The 22,755-nt window shown below is 39.7% G+C and overlaps 1 protein-coding gene across 29 annotated transcripts in view; it reads right to left on the reverse strand.

Moving 5' to 3' along the window:
- LOC308191401 (uncharacterized protein) overlaps nt 1-22,755 on the reverse strand; it is a 98,277-nt gene that overhangs the window by 74,464 nt on the left and 1,058 nt on the right. For 20 of the 29 annotated variants that reach the window (XR_013947933.1, XR_013947934.1, XR_013947935.1 and 17 more), the window contains exon 2: nt 18,004-18,114. The exons of 7 other annotated variants lie outside the window; for them this stretch is intronic. Coding sequence is in view for 4 of the 22 variants with exons in the window: in XM_080583738.1 (XP_080439864.1) it covers nt 18,004-18,114 (111 nt within the window). In the remaining 18 variants the exon portion in view is untranslated. Of the gene's footprint in view, nt 1-18,003; nt 18,115-20,605; nt 20,647-22,755 lie in introns of all 29 variants that reach the window. 2 more of the 29 variants (XR_013947950.1, XR_013947954.1) reach the window with 1 other exon arrangement.

Below are 22,755 nucleotides of genomic sequence, written 5' to 3' on the forward strand. Positions count from 1 at the left end.
TCTTTGAACTGTGCCCTCAGCAGTACTGAAAATGCAATATATGCTTCTGGTAGGGCAACTGTTCCATTTCATATTTCTGGATAAATCAGTACCCAAAACCAATGGCAAAAGCTAGTGATCTTGTAGATGAAGAAAACGCCCTGTAATTTGCTATTGGCATAACAACTCTTGGGATTTTAATCTTTATTCAAAAAATATATGTATTTAAACACAGGATCTTCATAAAAAATGTTCAGACCACATGTAGACAAACACTGACTAGACAATTTACCGCATCCTATGTAATTCACAACTCTAAAAAAGAAATTTAGTCTTCTCTCTCTCTCTCTTTTTTTTTTTTTGTATGTTTATCCAAAAATGCTTTGCTTCCTGTTTTAGCAGCAATGAGTTTGTTTGGACATGAGTCTAGACATACTGTGATTTGAAGGGAACAGGTATATTCCACATCTTCTGCCAGAAAATCTATTGTTTCCCTAGTTAGTGTCACTGCTGGAAGGCACAGGCTGAACAGCACAGCTCAGACAGTGAATGGTTTAGCTGTGCAGGGGAATCTGACTTTTTGGATAGGAGAATACTATTCAAGTTAGATTAAAAAAATATCAAAAGCTGCTGAAGAAATCATTGGGGGTGTCTCTTTCTGGAGCAATTCTGCCTGAAGGTTGATATTTTCAGTCTGACTGCAGTGTATATTCCAGCAGAGAGAGACATACATTGTACTTTCCCTTGGAGTCTTTATGAAATGACTTCTTAAACAAACAAACAAAAAAACAGCAGCAGCAACAACAACAACAAAACAACAAAAAACAGTCTCTTGGAGCAGGGTTTGGAACCCAAGTTTTCCTTTTTCCCAGAGAGTGCCCTAAATGATTTGGCTGGAAAGTAGCATTCTTGGCCTACTAAATCTTGAATTCCTTTACGAAGGTGGAACAGCTCCAGTAGAAAGTACTAAAAGCACCACATTTTCTTCTGCCCTGAATAGTCTGTACATCTGCCTGCTGGAGTACTCTCCCAGACAGTGAGGTAGAAGGGCCTGAACTCCTTTTAGCTGAACACACCCTAGGACCCAGGGTTCCCATTTCTTTTGTGAGTGTGCTAGTTATGGAGCAATTGATTAAAAACATAAACAAAAAACAAAACCCACATGGCTGTCCTGTCATGCTTTAACAAAAAGGGATGATTATGTTTATAAACAGGCCCAAGCACAGAATTAAGATTAAGTCATTTTATTTTGCTGTCTGTGCTTAACTGAACATCATAAAGTTAAGCTCTTGAGTCTCAGGACAGGGAAGGATTTAAGACATCATTTCCCATGAGGCCTTCTGCTGATGTTCTGCTTCTCTTTGGGCCCTGTTCTCCTGCATATTTATATACAAACGCTGAGGACTAGGGTGGATTGCAAGGGGTTTGAGCTGGTGTTCTCAGATCTGCCAGTGAAGAGCAAAGGTTTGGGTAGAGTGGGTGTATCCCACGGTTCAGGGCCTATGTTGCTGGTGTTGCAGTCATGGCTTTAGCCATAGGACCCTCTTGCAGATATGATGATTCCTGGGGTGATAAGGGATGCGTCTGACAAAGAAGGGCCACAGCGTCTTGGCCAACAGGCTTGCTAACCTAGAAAGGACAGTTTTGATGAGGTTCATCAAAAGGTGGAAACTGTGGCTCACAGGAATTGGCAGTAGAGGGGAAATATACATGGGACATGGCAACCTGGAAAGCTCTTGTTCTCTACCAGAGAAAGGAGGGCAACTGAGGGCCTTTAGCAAGCACCTGTACAGACGTAAACTCAGCTTGGGAAACACACAGTAGGAGCTGGAAGATTGTGCACAGTCAAAAATCTGTGGCATCTTTGCCATTAGAGAGATGTGGTGGGATAGCTCTGAATGTATGGCAGAGCTGCTATAGGTGGGCACAGGCAGGCGAGGAGCCACAGGAAGGGAAAGATGAGTGTGGGGCTGCACTTTGTGCAAAGAAGCCGCTCAAATGTGTGGAACTCTGTGGTGGAAGAAAGGAAAGGCCACTTCTGTTTAGGAGTCAGGCTCAGAGGGAAGACCAATAAAAACAACTGTTGTGAGAGAGAGCTACAGACTACCCAGTCAGGAAGAGGAGCTGGATAAAGCCTATTTCAAAGAACCAAAAGACTCCTCAAGAAAGGAACCACAGGCCCCAGTGATTCATGAATGAATCCGGTATGTGATGGATGGACAGAAAGGTGGAAGACAAGTAATCCAGAGGATTCTGGAGCATGTTTGAGACAATTTTTAATGCAAATGTTGGATGGACCAGTGAGGGACTCTGCTGGACATGTTGCTTATGAACAAGGAATAACTGATTGTGAATGGAGTGTGTAATTGGCAGCCTTGGCTACAGTGACCATGAGATAGTGATGACTAATATCATGCAGTAAGTAAGCAAAGCAAGTAGCAGAGACCAGACCATGGAATTCAGGAGAACACACCTGAGTTTGTTCAGGGAACTGTCCTAGGCAGGATCATGTGAGAGGCTGTCTGGAAGAGTAAAGGAACTCATTCTGTAGGGGAAATGAAAGGTGTTTTTTTTTTTTTTTTTTTTTTTTTTTCATCAAGGATAATCTCCTTAAAGCATAAGAATAATCCAACACAATGTGTGAGAAAATGGGCAGGCATACCAGGAGACCAGGCTGGTTGACTGGGGAACTCTTGGCTGGGCTCAAGTGGAAAAACGTACAGTACAGGAGGGGGAAACAGAAATGGACTAACAAGGGAAGGATATAAAAAAATCAGTCATGCATTTGGAGATGAAATAAGAAGGCCAAATCTCAACGCGTTGAAAATGAGGAGGGATTTATCTACAGTTACATTGGCAGCAAAATGAAAGACTAAAAATGTGTGTGTACCTGTTGAACATGGAAGGCAATCTAGTGAAAAAAAGACTTGAAAAATGCTGATATACTTAATGTTTTCTTTCCCTCACTCTTTCCTGGCAAGTTCTGTTTTCAGACTTCTAATGTCAGTCCAAAGTTTATGGGAGTGATGTACCATGTACAGAAGAGTATAACCAAATTCAGGATCATATAAAGAAATGGGACATATATGAATCCATGGGATTGAAAAGATGCATTTGAGAGTGAGGAGGGAGCTAATTGTCCTCTCTGAAAGGTCGTAGCAACTGGGGAAGATTGATAAAGTCAAATGCCACACCTATCTCCAAAAAAGGCAAAAGGGAAAAACTAGGAAACTACCGGCCTTGCCTCAGTATCTGGGAGACTGTAGAGCAAATCCTAGCAGAATTCATGTCTAGACACATGAAGGACAAGACAGGGAGAGGAGACAGCACAGATTCATCAAGGGAAAACTGTGACAGGATGATCTAATTGTCTTCTTTGATAAGATGAAAGGAGAGCAGTGGATATCATTTACCTTGACTTTTGCAACAGTCAACACAGTATCCCATAATATCCTTGCAATTCAGTCAGGGAGATATGGACCGTGTGTGGAAAACAAGGTGGCTGAAAACTGGCTGGACCATTGCTCTCAAAGGGTTGTGATTACTGCTTTGAAATTCAGTCTGTTACTGAGTACTGGTGACTTTTTTGAGGGGTTGTACCTGGAGTTGATAGTGTTTAGTATCCTCATCAGTGACTTGGACAATGGGATTTGAAGCTCAGAATGTTTACAAAAGAGACCAAACTGGTAACACTGATTTCAAGGCTACAAGTCAAAGCTAGCATGTAACAGGACCTTTGCAATCTGTTAGTATGACCATATGACCTCCAGAGGTCCATGCCACCCTACACTACTCTATGATTTTTCCATTTCAGCTACCAGCATCCCGATAGTGAGATGGTGTGAAATAAGGGCAAGAACCATCTCACATAAATGAGATGAGATTAGATTTATTTGCTTCTGGGGGCCTGCATTTGGATGAATGGCAATCTAATACTATATTGAGGGGGGCATCCAATTGGTTAATAGAAAAGATTACAATGAAAAAATCTAATATTTCTGTGTTACAGAATCATGGAATGGCTCAGGTTGGAAGGGACCTAGAAGATCACCTAACTCTAATCTCCCTGCCATAGGCAGGGATGCCACCCACTAGAGCAGGTTGCCCAGGGCCTCATCCAGCCTGGCCTTGAACACTTCCAAGGATGGGGCATCCACAGCTTCTCTGGGCAGCCTGTTCCAGTCCCTCAACCTCTGAGTGAAGAATTTCCTCCTACCATCTAATCTAAATCTCCCCTCTTTTAGTTTAAAACCATCCCCCCTTGTCCTGTTATTATCTGCATGAGCAAAAAGTTGTTCTCCATCTTTTTTATAAGCACCCCCTTAAGTTCTGAAAAGCTGCAATGAGGTCTCCCCGGAGCCTTCTCTTCTGTTCTGGGCTGAACAACCCCAGTTCTTTCAGCCTTTCTTCATAGGAGAGGTTCTCTAGCCCTTTGATCAGCTTCATGGTCCTTCTCTGGACCAGCTCTAACAGATACCAGACCTAGATGCAGGACTCCATCTGGATGCGGTATATACTCTGTTAACTTATTTGATACAGAAAAGCACCTCAAAATCTATGTTTGCATCCAGGATATAAAAAGAGTCGTAATTCCTTATTCTCACAGATATTATTAGAAAGAACAGTGTAAGAGAAAAGTCAGTCTTGTAACATTTCTGATCTTAACTGCCACAAAAAGTATCTTAACTCAACCAGTGAGCTGTTATTATTATTTTTTCTTTCAACTCCTTATTGAACTAGGGATATTAAATTATTTCCAGAAGACAGGTAATTCAAGAAAGATTTGACCAATTATGAAATATGTTTTATTTTAAATGTTATGAATACATCATACTTAGATGCTCATAAATTGTTAGTTTGAAAGGGGGACATAAAACAGCAAAAGATGCTTAATAAAAAGATTATGGTGTCTTGCAAATGAATAGCTGGCTATTTAATGCCAGGATATTGCAATGTAGGAAGTATTGACTATTCAATGAAATTAATACTCATGGCTAAGTAAGTATTATTAAACTTTAGCAAATAATCTTTATAACTTCTGAAACAGTCTCATTCTAGAAGACCATAATGACTTAGTGGTTAAATGAAAATGAGATAGTAGCTATATAATTGTAAGCACCATTGAATTAACTTCTAAAAAAAATAAATTTCTAAATACTTAATGCTAATACTGGGGTGAGAGAAATGCAGCTGTGAAGAATTTCATTAAAATAGCAATTTTAATTGAAAATTTATGAAGGACTGCTATTAAAGCTGGGTAGAGGAGTTGATTGCTATCGTTCTTTTACTAGTATAACCAAAGGGCTTAATTTTCCTTAGCTCTTGAATTGTTTCTTCATTTTCCCTGGTCCCATCCCTTGCTTCCTAAAGAACATGTATTTGTCATAAATAAATAAATAAATAAATAAATAGGAGGGTACTTGGGTTTTAAAGAACAATAATTTTGTCAAATTAGAACACTTTATATGTCATGTATTCCCTCACCAGAACTATGCATGCCACTTCTACCAAGAAGGTTGTGTGTATCTTGAAGTTTTGTCTGTTGTCTAGGACGTGGAGAATTGGCCACTGGCAACCTCTCAGAACCATTTAAAGGAAAGATTTTCTCATCAGTTTTGAACTTGGAAATGGTGGGTTTTGGACATCTCATTCATTAATTTTGTGAGTGATGACTCAAGACTCACCAGAACTTGTTCTTCCCACATTTACTGAATTGTGCATTGTATCCTTTTTTTAATGACTGTGCCAGATTTCAGGGAGACGTCTGCATGGACTGTTCTAGACATTACTTCTTCCATGTTTTAAAAAGGTAAAAAAAAAAAATTAAAAATTAAAAATTAAAAGGCATTTTTGTCCATTGATGTAAAAAAAAAAAAGAAAAAAGAAGAAAAAAAGTACATGAAAAGCAGTTATTTAACATGAGAAAATTGTAGAAATGTGAAGAAGAATATAAAATATGGAGCTGTACTGACTAGTTTCAGCAGTCCACAGGTATTTTGCTCCAAAATGTAGGTGCCTCAAAGGTAAGCTGTGGTAGCCTGTGTTCAGCCTGGTACTTCTGTATGTTGGGCACAGCAAGAGACTGCTGTGAGGCAAACATGTCTGAGCTGGGGACTGTGCAAAAGACCTTCAGTTAATGTAAATAAGAAGCTGGAATAAATATAACTGTGATGTTTTATAATAAGTATTTTGAGAGTTTTTTTTCTCTCTCTGTTAATACTCTCTGACAGCAGGTACTCCCTACTTTTAGTGCTTTAGATGGGCAACTGTTCAGTCCTTTCTGTTTTTAAGTTTGCCCATCCTCTTCCACAGCTAGCCCACAGTCCATGTTTCCTGTTATTAAACAATAACAACAAACTGCATAGGTTTGTTGTGTGCTTTGTGATTAGCCTGCAGCCTTATGAGCAAGAGAATTGTATTCACTTGTAGTAATTTATATTGTGTCAGCACAGTGCATAACCATAACGTGTGGAGTTTATAAGGCCTTGCCCTTCTTCTTAGGCCTTTGAATTTCTTTTGACATTGTTTTGACATTTCTGCCTTCAATAACCTGTCTTTTCCAGAGCCCCATGAATTCAACAGTGTGGTGCAGACAACTGAGTACATACTTGTGGAAATGACTTACACCTTACAAAATGGAGGCTCTTTAGCTGTAGTTACAAAATATATCATTTGAATTTCTGTATGAAATTCACGGAGTCCAGCTCCCAATAAATCAGTTTGGTTTTCCATTTTCTTCCAAATAACCTTTGATGAGGTCACCCAAAAAGAGATCAACAACATTTTTTCTTGCAAGTATGTGCCTCTGCTGTTGCAATGGGAATTACGAGATGAGGTATCCCTCAGAGATAATTTGAACATGGTATTTCTTGTTTATTTTCCAATAAACTATGCCTTGGAAAAAGACTTCTTGGCAGAAGCCAGAACTGAATAGTAAATTATATTTTTTCCTTTATGAGATGTACATGCTGGTCATGTGTCGAAGGAGGACCTGGGATTTGTAAAAGAACATTTGCAATATTATACTGCAAAGTTTGAGAAGAGTCCATTAAGCAAATTGGGAATCTTACATATGGAGGAAGTATTATGTTCAAGGCTTCAGTGCTTGTTATGATTAGTGTGCTCTTTGTGGGAGATTTGTTAAAATTTCTTCATCCTGGGCACCTGCCAAACTTCAGGCTTTAATGCTCTGAGTCACAGAAGCAGGGACTGACTGCTCTCACAGCTTGTTGACTTGCCAGGAGGTTGATGCAGGAGGTAGTGTGCAAGTAGGAAAGAAAAGAGACAAGAAAATTAATCTCAGAGTTCTGTGATAAAACTTTTATTTAATGGAAATATTTTTGTTTGTTTGTTTTTTGTTTTCATCTATTTATCAAACCTGCTGAGAAAAACAGGGTATTTTAGAGATGTGATCTCTTTTTATTTGTTTGTTTGTTTCAGGCTGATGACAGAAAGAACATGTAAATGCTTGGTTTGATATGCTAGAAAAATGAGGATAAACATGGTACTGAACATAGTTAAATATAATATCCGTCTGTGATAATTGTCAAGTGAAATTAGTAATTTAGACACAGAAAACAACATCTTTCAACTTCTTTTATTTGTTAACCACTAGAAATCTCCCAGTAGTGGATCTCTGTAAAAATGATTAAAACTTGCAGAAAATCAGCTAGACTTTCTTGATCATGTTTTATGGATCCTGACTGTACAACCCCTGACTTTCCTCCTGAAAATGATTAGATAAGGAGAAATTGCATAAACAGTAGGAAATGACGGCATTTATAAGAACCATTTAACCAGGTCAGATCAGTGGAATCAGGTATTCAGCTTTTCTCAGATTCAGCATATGAGGGGGCTAATACACTCCAAAAAATCTCATATGGTAAATCCGTTGGGTTTTGATAGTGTATTCAAAAGCTACTACCCTACTGATAGTGTATACAAAAGCTACATTAAAGGCAAAAGAAACGACTGGAATGTATCCACCTTGGATATTTTAACATTCACAGATTTTCTTCTGGGATGGGAGGACTAAAGCTGCAGGGAGCTTACTCCATTGGTCTCACATCATCTGTAATTGAACACGCATGTGCTCTGAGTGAGTTGAAGACAAAGACATACGTATTAGCCTAAATTGCTTTCAATGCTGGGCTTACTTTTACCCTGGCATATACTGCCTGTCCTTATATATCATTTGATATCATTTTGCTTGAGAGTTATAGTGGAAAGTATGATCGAGTGACCTCTCAGTGATAACTCTGCTTTTTGTGCTTCATGTATGCTTGTGTCTGATGAACAACAACGTGAGGTTCAGACATAGCCCTAGAATGCTTGTACAGCTCCAGATATCTGTCAAGCTTGCACCCAAATTACTCTACATAAGATTTTGCTTGTGTTTAGTGCCATGTTCAGGCTCAAATGTGGTTGTATGCAACTGTATAGGATGGTCTTGGTTTGTGGCTGCTGATTCTCATGTACCGAATCACAAGTAAGAAATTAGTGAGAGTTTGTGTGTAAACGGGATCCTATAAGGCTCCTTGTGATCCTTTGTGGAGGGATTCATAAGTCTGGGGAAGAAACGAGACCATTAAGATAAATTTTGACCTCATTCAGAATGTAGACTGCAGATCCAGACCACATCCATAGCTACTCCATAAATGAAGTTTGATCTATAACTACATGGTACAGGCATGGGGATGAACATCACTAAGGATAATAGCTTTTTTCTTCGGTGGGCAGAGAGTTAATCTAGGCTGAAGGGTTATGTCCAGAAAGGAGCAGGGAATAAGCTCAAGCACCAGACCCCAGGCCATTATTTACAGATAGCTGTTAATTTGTTTTCTGGCTCTGCTCCAACTGCCTCTCTTCTAGACTGCATCTAAACATGGCTGAGGTGACAGTATATCATAGGGACTGTTCCCCATAGTCAGTATGGGGGAAACTGCAATAAATGTCTTCCTTTATCCTGTTCAGTCCTCCACCTCTGTCCCAAAAGCCTGTCACCATCAAACATCTCTTGCTAGAGCCACGATATGCAAAACAATAACCACAGCTCTCTCGTCTCAGATATTTTGAATGGAGAAAAGAGGAAGAATGATAAATTTCTCTTAAGAAATCATAGCCCAACACTCTACCTCCATACTTCATAGTCCCAGCAGAGCTGTGAGTGACATGCTGTAGTGCAATGTTCTTGTTGATCTATGCCACCAGACCTCACCAGCAACAGGCGTCTCTCCTAACAACCTCTGCCTCTGGCAGCTTCCTGCTGGAAGTATCCTTTTGCTTCTTTAGTCTCTGATGAGAGACGGCACAGTAGAGAAAATACTGGGCTAGCTCTTGGACTATTGTGGTGAGTACCCTTCAGCTGTTGATGGTACAGAAGTGGCTTTGCCACTGATTAAACTCAGGTCTTTACACAAACCACATTTGCTGTTCATGGCATCTGCATTATCTGCAGACCTCTTTCATGGGGGCTAAGCCTCCGGGGAGCATGTACCAGAGGAGCTGGTGGGATAAATTGGTGTTCTCCTCTGCTGAATTTAATATTCCAGAGTCTATTTGTGCTGGCTGCCTGCCTTCCCATGTATTTTGCACTTGAAGGAGAGAGAAGCCTCCAAAAATCCTCTCAAAACCCAAGAGTTGTCAAAATCTTTTTAATACCCCTGAACTGAAGTGTTTGCTCCCTTGCCTACCTGCCTGCTGCTGTAAAAATCCCAAGCATTCGTAATCCAGACTTTATTTCCTGTTGGGCTAGAAGTTTTAAGATAGTGACATGAGGCTAAATAGCAATAAATAAGGTTATGGAAGGTTATGTGGTATTTCAGAAGAGAGGAAGGGCAGTGATGTTCACAGATGTTATTGATTTTATTTATGTATTATGGAGCATCAAATAAAAGTAGAGCAGAAGCAACTTGCTAGTTAAATAGAAAATTATATCTACCTAACCATCTGTTTCTATATTGCTACAAATGAGTTACAGTGAATCTGGAGGAATCTTTTCTTCAGTGAAGTTATGCAGCAATTTGGTCTTTTTCTTTAGAAGCTGAAGAATTGGGGACATATTGCTTCAGTGTCTTTTTTTTTTTTTTTTTTTTTTTTTGCTGTTATCTGTCAGCCCTCACCCCAAGGTAGATTTCTGTTATTCTCATTTCATTTTTGGAGACTTTGCAGCTGAAATGCTGCATTGCCCCTTTCTGAATCACATGTAATTGCAGCTACTCAGTATATGTATGCAAGAATTCACTCCATTTCAGTAGGGAATTTTTAAGATAAAGCCATTTTTAAGCTAAAGCCTATTACAGTTTTTGATGGAACAACAACAAAAAAACAAAACAAAACAAAACAAAACAAAAAAAAAACAGATAAAGGAGGGAAACAGAATGGAGGGAGATGACCTAAAACTTCCCCTAAACACCATTATATGATACAGATTTTTAAAGGTTCTATAGACAACAAAGAGGGCATTTACTTCCACTGCACCTTTTACATTTTAATCTAAATACACGTTGCCCTAAAGCAGGAAAGGAAATTATTCCTCCTTTTGATAGTCTTTGAAGTAAATCTTTCAATATGTTGCCTAACTGTCTTTATTTCTTATTTTACCTTTGCAAGGCAGATATTTCTACCTCTCAGGCACTTCAGGCTTTTTATTTGTCTGCTGTATGAGAGTGCCCCAGCTTGGAGAGCATCTGTCAGCACTGGGACAAGGGCATTTAAAAGAAAGCTTTTTTCAGTGTAAAGAATGTGGGCTCGAGCACTGGATTTTGCAGTTAATCACATAAATCAGACGAAAGCTTTTTTTCCAGGAATATGAACTGCAGAACTGAGGCTAAGATATGTATATGCATGTGTATGCATATGTATATAAACACACACATTATTTATACTTCTATGCATAATATATTTATTCAAGGGCTATTCCTCCTTTCATTGGAGCAAGGGAAGTCTCCCATGGATTTTATTTTGTACAACAGAGGCGCTATTACAGCAACTTAAAAAAACACTGGTGCCTTGACTGAAGTGTTTAAGCATCTGATAAGCCTGTTGAACTCATGGGGCTTCTTCACATGCTTGGAGTTTGGCATGTGTGTAAATACTTTTCTGCAGCAGGGTCACAAGACCTCAATTCAGCTCTTGTTAAACTCAGTGGAAAGATTCCTTTTGATTTTAAAAGCAGTTGGATGCGTTTGCACGCCGTCTTTTCTATACGAATGCAGAGCGAGCCAGCCGTAATGCAGGAACATGTGGTACATGTTAAAAGTTGTAGAGGTTGTGAGCAGTAGCAACTTTCCACTGACAACATTTATCCGGACTGATTAAAAGATATGACTGAAGAGGCATTTCTCTGAAGAGGCATTTCAATGCTTCTTCTGAAGAGGCATTGGTGAGCACCTTCCAGACAGCACTGTGCAGAGCTAGCCCCAGCAGGAGCGTGCTGGGGGAGCCCAGGAGGACGGCTGAAGATCAGGTCATTATTTGGACATATCAGGGAGGCAGCTGTACTGTCACACCCCGTGTACACCTGGGAGCGTGGGGGGAACTCCTACTGCGAGGAGCTGATGGCAGCCAGGGAGAAAGAGCAGCATCCATCCATCTCAGAGACTGGGACTTGGCACCTGTTGAGGCCAAATTTCTGGTGAAAAAACAACACGCTGAGAGTTGCTCAAGCAAATGTAAAACAATTGCCGCTTTGACACGTTGACACAAAATCAGCTGAATAGGCTTTGTTTATAATTGTGTTAAATTATCTCAAGCAAATTGCTCTGGTCTAGATTTCTACCACTCCAGAGCTGATGGGCATCAGCAGAGGAGGTGTGACAGAGAGGAGTGTGGAGAGGAATCCCTGAGAGATGTGCCATGTGAATCTTTTGTGCTGAGAGCTGGGTGGGGTGTAGGACAGTGAGGTGATACCATACCAGCTCACACTTCCAGCTCCTGGAATGTTATTTCTGGACATTTCCTTGGCAAGAAAATCTGGAGGAAACATGGAGAGGGCAATGCAGTTGTAATGAGATGGCTCAGTAAAAATGATGAAAATCACAGGTAAATGATAACTCTGTAGGGAGACATAATTGCTTATGGCATTTGCAGTAAATGGACTGCAAGAAGTCCCAGATGAATAATCTACGGAGATAATTAAGAGTAAGAACTGCCTGAATATATTCATCAATATGGGGGAACAAAAGGAAAAAATCATTCTGTTTTGACCCATTCTATTGGCAATTACAGAAGCAAGAAATGGGGATATTTAGTCTGGCTGATGTAGAGAAAACTGTTCCAACGGATTTAATGCCATAAAGTATTAAACAGGAATGAATGGCAAACCCTTCACTTTGTGTTGCATTCAAAGCGAGACTCAGCAAAATTGAAAAATAGAATGTAGACTTTGGCAAAGAACGAGAAATGAACCAATATAATTTAAAGGTGGTTGATATCCATATTTCATTAAGGAATCACCTAAGTTTCTGTAAATCCATTTAGGTAAATTCTAAGTATTGATCTTGACTAACTCTACTTGACTTTTGGGTATGTATGGCACTCCTTCAGGCTGGCCATTTCCCTCATCTTATCCTGTACGACTTCAGTTCTGTTTAGGAGAAAATTTTTCTTCTTTTTCTCAGATGAATAAGCACCCTTTTGTACTGTCTTTTTATTTATGAAAATGTTTTTGGTCTTTCATACTGCCTTTTCCATAATCTCATCGCTCTTGTACTTCAGCTGTTTCTCAGTGCTTTATGACAGCCTAGCTCCAACTGATATAAAAATATGAGTTAGTTTCCTCAACAATTTTCCTAAATGTTTTGCTTCAAAACATACAATAACATATAATTTGATTCCTTTTTAGTACAAGGCTCAAAGTTTTTGCCTCCATACGGGTGGAGGATAGGAAGGTCAAAAGACAAACGTATATTGCTCTCCCTTTCCTCCCAGCAATCTTTTAAAACAGGAAATCTAACCAAAAATGTAGTCCTTACCAGAAGAATAGGAGAAGGAGTTGGCAACTAGGGCACCTGCTCCCTGCCTATGTGTGCATCCCCTACCCAATCTTTTCCATCTGTCATGGAGCCACAGTGTCAAGAGTCAGCATCCATCTTTTTTCCCCATTTAGTGCTCCTTCCAGCCTGCTCCTATTGTTCCATTTCCTAATTGTTTCAAGTTTCAATTAGTTTAGCTGGAACAATATGAGGTATCTGGTAGGCTAACAATCTCAGGTAGTGATGTTGTGTAATGTTTCCTTAATTGCCTTGGTAGAATTACTCTGTTTATTTTGTTACTCAACTAGAATGATAGGCCATTTAAGGTTTAGAAATTTGGTTGATAAGTGAGAAGATAAAAGTAATAATATTGCCTACTAGAGAGGGTAATCTAAAACTGCATCGACTAAAGAAAAGCTATGCTACATAATAATGCTGGGCAGGAGGAGGAGTTCAGCATTTTTATCACCCAGATCTGATGAGGCAATGAGGTCCATTTTCACTTCAAGTGGGGCTGATCTGTTTTCTCCCTTCCTTTCTCCCCTGGGTATGTTACACATTTACATAAAGGTCTTATACCAACACTACAAAATGCTGCTACAGATATGGATAAATAAAGCTCCTTAAACCTCTGTGAAGATGGCAGCAGTGTTTACCCACTTCATACAATGGAAGGAAATGAGTGGATTGCAAGATGAGGCCATTGCAAAGGTGGGGCTGGAAACCTTGAGTTTTTAGTACCTGGCCTGTGCCTGTGTTTGGCAAGGGAATGTTTCTTGTTGGATGTTGTATTCATGCCTAGCCATTCCCAATCATACTTTTAGTTACAAGTATTTAAATAATTAATATTTAAGTTTTGTGAACATATGCTCTTTTGGCAATAGGAAAATGATATATAGCTTCATTGTACTTAAGTGAGATTTATTCTTCTAGTGTGAGGTGCTAGTAAACTGGCTGTGGGTCTATCTAGCTTTTTGATAGTGACACTATCACTGGTAAATCCGACTACCTTGAGAAGAATAACAAACCTGATCCCCAAATTTCTCCTGATGTTTCTGAAAACCCCATTTATGCTTGTAATGTCAAGTTCTCTGAAGGGTGCACCATTAAGTGTGCTACTAAGGTAACGTCTGAAGCTTTGGAGCTAGGCAGGGGCTTTTCAGCAAGCTGTGAGCTCCTGCGGCATTGCTCTACAAGGCAGATGGAGGCTTGGTGCAGAGATTCCTCCCCTCCCTCTGACTTGGTCTGTATCCTCACACCTTGGCAAAATTTCATGGGGGAAATAAAGAAAAGAAAAAAAAAAACATTTTATATTTTGACCAGCTTTATTAGGAATGACAGAAGTAAGAGAAGGAAGTTATTTATGCTGCTTGATGCAGAGCCAGCATCCTCTTGGCAAAATCCTTCAACCCTGCCCTCAGGACAGCAGTGCAGTTATAAGCTGGCTAGTGAACTACTGAAAGCAATCAAACCCACCCTTGCCTGGGAGGAGAGACAATAGAGACCTACAGGAACCATAGTATGGTCTGCTAAATGTGCTTCATTATGCATTTGGGTTAATTCGGCCTTTTCATTTCCCTGCTGCACAGCTGACTTGTTTGATGATGGGAGACCAGCTATGCAAGCACTGAACAAGGAGTAGTACCCAGGAGCCAGCAGAGCTGCTCCAGCTCCTGGGTGGGGAGAGGGGGGGAGAGTAGAAAACAGGGAGGGGAAAAAGTCCATTTCCAGATAAGCATGTTGAAAGGTTGAAAACAGGGAGAAGTCTGCTTTTCTGCTCAAAGTTTACTCATTGATAGGGACTCAGTTCTTGGCTGCTTCTTCTTGGCTGCATCTGTTTAGAATTTGTAGAGCTTTATGCTCTGCTTTTGCAAATTATAATGTCAAGGGGGGAAAAATGGTAACTATCATGATGCTTGCAGGAGATGACATCTGTTACCAGTATCTTATATAGGCTTTTATTCAATTCTGTCATCAGGATTCCTCATGATTGCTTCAGTGTTGTCAACATGTGTATGCACACACACATGCACACAAACTCTCTGTCTATCTGGTTATGTAGCTTTCTTTATACAACAGTTTTCTTTATGTTACTGACACTTGGTAGGAATAACATCGTGATTTCACTTTCTTCTAATACACTGCTAAAAATAAATCTCACTTTACAAGGAGAAGCATTATATCAAAAAATACCTTCCTGATTCTACACCATTGAAATTCCTTATCTCATGATCATGTGATATTTTCCATTTTTAAAATAGCCTAAAATTGTCTGAGAATTTTGCCACTCTTTGTTAGAATTGACCTTACACACTTATGAATTCTCCACTGTTTTACCTTTTCCTTTTTTGTTTTCACCTCATGACATTAAATGCTTTGTAGGGTTGCTTTGCTGTTTTACCTGGACTGTCAATTTTTTGTTTGTGCTATTCTTACACATATCAACAGGAAAGAAAAAATCTTTTGTAATGGGAAGATGGGGCTGTGACTGCTAAACCACAAACACTACCAAGAACGACTCAAGGAGAGGTGTTGTGCATGGATTTGTTCAAATCTTATTTAAACTAGTATTCAGCAACAATCTGTATTTTTCTGACTTTGATGCAATGTGATTTCAGTTCCTGTCACAGGAGAAAAAAATATGCAGGTGGAAGGTTGTGATGTTTCTTTTCCAAGCTTATATTTTCCTAGGCCAAAGGCGGTGCACTTTAAAATGTATGTTGGTGTAGTTCCTCCCCAGATCAGACAGCAGCTTTTGTCATGAATTCAGAAGGTATTGAGATGGCTTTTAAAAATATATATGGAAAAAATAATATTTTTTGGACATGACAGGTTTGGCTGATTAACCTTTATTTTAACAAACGTTGTGAGAGTATCATTTGGTTTTAATTAGGATTTTCAAAATTATATAGCACTTGTAAAGAAATTCATGCAAGCTTCCTTTATATAGGTTCCATAAGGGTAATAACATGATCCTTCTTCCCCTCCCCGCCTTCTTCTGTAAGATTTTAGAGAAATGAAAGTATCCTAATTGCTGATAAACAGCATGTGATATTCATTCAGAACCAAAGCTAAAGTTTTAAAATCTGATCCCTGAATAGCATCAGCAAAACAGGACCTGGTGTTCACTCTTCTCTCCCTGTTTTTAATTATGAAGTTTGGGTAAGAGGCAAGTTTTAATAATGCTGTGCTTTAGTTCTGAATAATGCATTCAGCTACACTCTCAGGCATCATAAATTAATGTTCTGTTGAAATCAGTGAAGCTCTGTGTCCTGGGGGCAAGATTCAGTTGCCCACACGTGTCTGGAGCCATCTGATGCCCTCAAGTACCCTGGCCTCTGGCTGTCCTTGCAGAAGGGTACACGCCTCCCTCCCATAGGTCCTCTGTTATATCTGCCAGCTCAAAGAGCACTACACCTATGGTCAGTCAGCATTCCAGCCCTGCCTCCTGAAAGCATAATTTATAGCCTTTTGAAATCAGAGACAAGGAATGAAATGCCTTCTGGAGCAACAGGGACAGTTCTTGCACTGATTTTTTAATTAAAGCCACCTGTCCTTTCAATCTATGTCTATTTCTACTTGACAGCCATTTCTCTTATTTTTATTGCTCTTTTAAAGAGCACTTAGAGGGTAAGTGCTGGCAAAAAGCCTGACCTACAATCACCAAGTAATGCCATCAAGGCCGATGTATTAACTGTCTTGGCTAACCCGTAAGGTTAATAGGGAGATGCTCTTAGCTAACTGTGTCATATCCTCATTAATCCATAATGCTGGAACATAGCAAAGGTTTGGGAATATTCCTGAGTACAGTGCAGAGGATATAGTAACGATTTTCTTGCCTTCAGTGGAGCAAGAATTAATAAGCTTTAAAATTGCTATTCATTTTTTCTTCTGCTAATATATTTTCCTGATGCTTCCTCCCACTTTCTGTGTAAGTTTTAATGTTGGAATAGTCAGTATAAGAGGATAACTTTTTGTGTTCTTTCTGAAAATAGCTAGGACCAGGTGATTAAAAGAAAATATAATTAAAAAATGGAAGACCCTTGTCTAATAGATGGGACTTCTTTTGTCTCCTAGGAAATGTCTCCTGGCACAAATTCTGAAAAATGATTTCGTATTCTTTCCTATGCTTTTCTAATATTAATATTAATCGCTTCAGTACTGGATATATTTGCTCTTTATGAAAATGCAATTATTCTTTCAGTTTATCTAGACTTTTTTGGCCTCACTGACATCCTGGAGCAATAAATTCCAAGATCAAATTGCATAACAAGATTTACCGTTCCCGTCCTGATACAGGTGAATGCCTCATTGTTCTTATTTCATATGACAGAAGATAGAAACTTCTCTAAAGCTTTCTAAGGCATATAGTTCAAAGTTTAGTAGTTGTTGCAATTTTCAGAATTTTTAAATTTCAATGATTATTTTGTCTTCTCTCTCCAAGTCTCCTCTAATTTCAGACTCTCCACTCATACTTCATGACTCGTGAATGATAACAATTCATTATATTTTTCATTGTTAATTTTTGACTAGCTTGTGCCCCAGTATTTTTTTATTCACTATTTGAGTGGTTTATAGATTTCCATGGGACTTGGTTTTGTATTTGATCTCATTTAGGGTCCTGGCAGTAGTGGGAAAACAGCATGCTGAATAATTGCTTGAAACTTGCCACCAATGTTTGCCATATGTTTTCTTGTTTTTTACCAGTTGATTTGGTAAACTTCTTGACTATGTTCAGATATTCATTTATCTAGTTATATATAAATGTCAGTATAACCCTGACATGCATGAATAGGTATTTCAGCATTTGCCAAAGAAAACTGCTTATGAAAGGGTTAATAGATGATGCATAGGTAAAATTCTGCCCTTATAATTTTTTAAAGCTTGTTGTCTTTGCTTTAAGCACTTAAAAACACATAGTTTCTCTGGCCATCTTCGACAAATGAATAAATACAGGTACCTTTGCCAACTAATTAGAGACTTTGTTCCCCACTATAGAGCAATATTACCAAATCTCTGTATTCATTCTCAGTTTGAAAGGGCCAGGTACCTTGTGCTTGCTGGAGGACAGCCACACCAAGCTGCTGGTGGAAGGGGATGCAGAGCTGAGAGCGGTGCCCCCATGCGCTGCGTGCCAGCTCAGCAGAACCACCAGGCATCCCTGAGGAACAAAGGGATGCTTCAAGATTACACAGGCTTGACAGAAACATTTGGCTTCTAGTTGGATCCAGTTGGCCTCATTTAAGTGCTTGCCTTATTCATATGAGCAGCACTAGAGAGACTCCTTTCTTTTGTCCATATCTTGCAAATGTTCTTTTTAGGCATAACAAGTATAGTTCAACAAATATTAAACAGGATGACTAGAGGTGATCTCATGCATTTTCAAGACCTGTTCTCTGCTATCACAGTAAGCAACTTTTCATCATGATTTGAGCTCAACCTCAAAGCCAAACTGTTTTTCTGCTCTTATTAATGCTATAAAGTATCAGTCTGATGGTAAAAACTTTTCTCTAATTCACTACATTTCTTTCTTTACAGCCACTTTATTCCCATTTGCTTTCATGCATTTGTGGTAAATGTTCTGAGATGATCCCTGTGACCCTTCTCTTTTACCACTGACAGTCAGCAGTCCTTATCTTGCTCATTTATCTCCTGCAAATGGATAAAATAATTTCTATGACCTTTTCCGTTTGATTGACTCAAAATTTTAGACAACTCAGCACCCATCTGCACCTATCCCAGATGGTATTCCTCTTTTCCCAACATGAAATGAGGTCTTGATGGAGATTGAGACAATGTATTAATTGAAATGCCCCTTTGAATGCATACTGGCATTGTATTTGGCTTTTTTTTTTTTTGTAATTTTTTCCTCATGTCAATAGCACAAATCTGTCCTGAGAATGAACAATATATTATTACTCACTGCCAGTTCAGAGCATCAGTTCATGGCATAACTTGCACTTCAACAAACAAACAAAAAACCTGATTCCTTTTGTAAGATGTTTGTTAAGATCCTTTCCTGACAATGTATCCCAATTTGGGTAATTTGTAAATTACATTGAGCTTGCTCACCTATGAAAACAATGAGGAGACTAGTCCCAAAATACATTATTCCTGAGTAGTAAATAAATACCTCATATAGCTGTCTGTGCATTCTGATATTGATCAGGCAAGAAGAATGCATGCTGAAGTGCCTAGTCAACGAATGCCACTCCACATTTACATTGCTATCAGTGATGATGTTATACCATTGCCAGAGATATCTGAGTCATGAGCAACTGTTCTGGAATCAATCAAAATCACTAAGCAGGATATTAATATTACTAATTTTCTGTTTTCCATTCAGCATCTGAATGAGCCCCATTGTAAAGGCAAGAACACTGAGGGAAGCTAAGAAATGTGTTTTTCCCAAAGCTGTAGAGCATCACTGAAATACAGGCAGCATTAATGACTCTGCCAGGTATACCCATCAGCCTGCCTAAGCCTCATGACTGCAGATGACGTACCACATATTTGAACACAGCAACAACAACAATAAAGACATTTACTAAAAATAAAACTGGTTGTTGACTAGCGAGGAGGAGTTAAATCACCCTAATTCAAGAGATACAGACATGGCCTCTCCCACTTGATTGAAAATTATTTACCAGCAAGAAAGAAGACCTATCTAATGGTCAAAGATGATTGCTTGTTCATGCAAGAATGCTTTCCTATGGAGAACTTCGACCCTGCCCCCAGGTAACCTTCCCTATGCTTGAGTTGTTGATCCTGGTTTCTGCACAACCACAGCAAGCAGAGTGTGTCTTGGTGCCTCTGAGAAAGAGGTTTACCCCAGCTGCACAGCACAGCTTTCCTAAGGACTGAGTAGGCAGCAGGCTAAATGCCTTCTTGTGGTCCCCCAGTCAACGCAGCATAAGCAAAATGTTTTTATTGTGTTTACCTAATTATTTGCAAAGTAATATATGTGAACTGTGAATTTTGTACTATTTCCACTTAGTTTAGTTGTGATGGGGAAAGACTTTCTTCTTATCAGCTACTATTAAAAAAGGCTGTTATCTGTGAACATGAAACTGTGAAAATTCAAGGAAGTTGTTTAGAAAGCTTCTAAAGTATATATTCTGCTCACCCATCTAACTACCCACACATCAGATAGCCAGGTACAAAGTATTTATAATGAATATTTGTCAGGCTTAGCCATTTCCCCCTTCTTTGTGAATTGCCTGGAAAGGGATGAGTTTTATGACTGGTGTTCATTTGCTGTTTCTAAGTGAAGGGTAGCATGTGGCTGAGCACATGATTTCTTTCAAACTGTAAATTCCAAATACCGTGATTAGCATTGCTTCAAATGGGTGAGAGTTTGAATAGTAAAACTGGAGAATATGACTGGTCCTGTTTACAGGAATAAAGTTTTCCTGGTTTCAGTTTCTTACATGAACTTATCTTCCTCCTGCTTCAGGTCTCACACAGGTGGCAACACGTGACTATCTTCAGGTAAATTTGATCTCTGAGTTGAGTGAATGAAAGTTTGGGTACTTGCTTTGAATAGTGTTATGTGGTGACAATTCTTTGGAAGGTGAAAGCACAAAGATTTGCAGAGAAAAAAGTTATCTGCAGAAAAATTGGGGTCCTCGGAGGTATGGGAATGGACTCACCTCACCAGGCAAAAGGAAGAGGATAGCTGGAGTTGCTTTTTCTGTAGGATAAGAATAGAAGTGGGGTTTTAAATAAACCTCGGAAATGCCAGGGAGCGGGACCTTAATTTTGTAATGGATAGTTTAACAGGGATCAGAAGAATATTGGACGTGGAAAAAAAAATCCTAACTGCCACTGAATTGCTATTGAATTTCCATAGTTCAGTCCTCAAAAGCATATGTGCATGTCAAGGGGTGGGGAAGCCCTAGGGGCGCTGGTCCAGTGGGGAGTGTGGTGAGAAGAAGTTGGAGCTGGGTGTGCCACAGTCCAGCTTTGCGAGCGGTATTCGTTGCCTTCATTAGATGCTGAACTCTATAAAACCTGGGCAGTTCCTTGGTTGTTAATTGCATGGGTTGCACCATTCAGAGAAATCAAGGGAGCATTTTAAGGTGACAATGATGAGAAGGCTTTCTTCTCACTTCAAAAACTCTCTTTGCTCCTTTTCCATAGGAAAAATAAATGTATTATGCTATCAACAGAGATCCAAGCAGCAAAATAGTGGAAAATACCTGGATTTCTTCCTAGCTGAGGGGGGAATTAGATTTATTGCCCGCTTAACAGAACAACCATTTTTTTTTTTTTTCTATCTGGATTAATACTATTTGTATGTATGTGAACAGGTGAGGAAAATGATCACCTGTCTAACCAAACTCATTCTATTTATCATCTCCGTATGAGAGGTCCGCAGAGCATAGCTGGCTGGTGGATGTTGAAGGGTGTGCGTTAACTTCTGCAGGCAACAGACTCCTCTTCACTGCAGTGGTCAGGTGAAAGCAGATTTATGTCTGCTGGCGCAGTCACAGCAGTGATTGCCAACCATGGGGTCACTGCACGTGTGCATTCCCACCAGTGACAGCAATGTCTCAGCGCAGTGTCTCATCTTCATTCCTCTTAGGGCTGAGCCATTTCTTGATGGTTTTCCTCTTGAAAATATCTGCTCTTGCTCCTAACCCTGTGTGCGTCAGGGGTGTGTGAATGCACTCTCTGAGAGCAACCACACAGCTGTGTGTGTGCATAGCACACCTCAGTCCCTGCAGCAGCTGAGACTCCTTTCTGAATGTTGCAAAGTGCTCGGGAGGGTGCTTACTGCTTTGTTTGCTGAGCCATATTTAAAGAACAAACTTTCCGAGAGCTCAAGGAGCGTCTAAAATTGGCAGCCTCTCCCACAGCATGCTGCATGCCGTGGGTGTCACCGCCGGGGCTCGCAGGGTGCCCAGCGGCAGCGAGACAGACAGACAGACAGACCAGGGGACAAAGGGCAGCCACTGCCTTTGATTTTCCATGCTCAGCACTATGGTCACATGCTTCCTGTGGGCTTAACAGCATCGTGTTGCAAATGGAAAAAGAGAGTGTCTCTTTTCTATCTCTAATAGTATTTTTATATGTTTTACATTAAGTTTCTTCCTGGTTACCATCTTATAATGGATAGGTGAGATACGTCAGCGTAGCACAAACTATTGTCGTGCAGTGAACTCTCTCTATCAGTTACCCGAGCCGAATAGCACATACCGTGTGACATCAGCAGCCCGGTGAGTCACGCACCACAATACCATATATCCTGGAGATCAGAAATATCCTACGCAGAAGACTTGGCTTGTTTTTCCTATCTTGTTACGGAAACTGCATTCACAGACTCTAATAGCATTAAACAACTGTAAATGAAGTCTTTCTGCTTCTTATCAGAAGATAAACTGCCTGTTTAGAAAAGGTGTTGCCAAGCCCAGGAAAGCCTCTAAAAGAGCACAGATTGCTGATTGCAGCTTTCAGGGAGAGATTTTGTACATAAAATATTTTAATATCGTTACAGTGAACACCTGTGCTCCTGTTCTGGGTGAGAGTCCAACCAGTCTGGAGCATCTGACACATGTGAAGCTTCAGATAGGTAATGCTACAGATCCTTCCCCTTTTGCAAGAACAAAACAGTAGATAGCGAAGAGTATTTATAGCCCGTTTATGACTTTTGTCCCTGATAAAACTCAGCAAGTTGTTTTACCGAAGGTATTTAACAAAACACTGGTTTCCTTAAATTCTCATTTATTCAAATAATTCATTACACATCCAGCGCGTATGTAGGATTATGACTTTCTCCTGCTTGCCTCTTTGATCTCCC

This window comes from Anser brachyrhynchus (assembly GCF_964034855.1).
Source record: "Anser brachyrhynchus genome assembly, chromosome: 3".
Lineage (NCBI taxonomy): Eukaryota > Metazoa > Chordata > Aves > Anseriformes > Anatidae > Anser > Anser brachyrhynchus.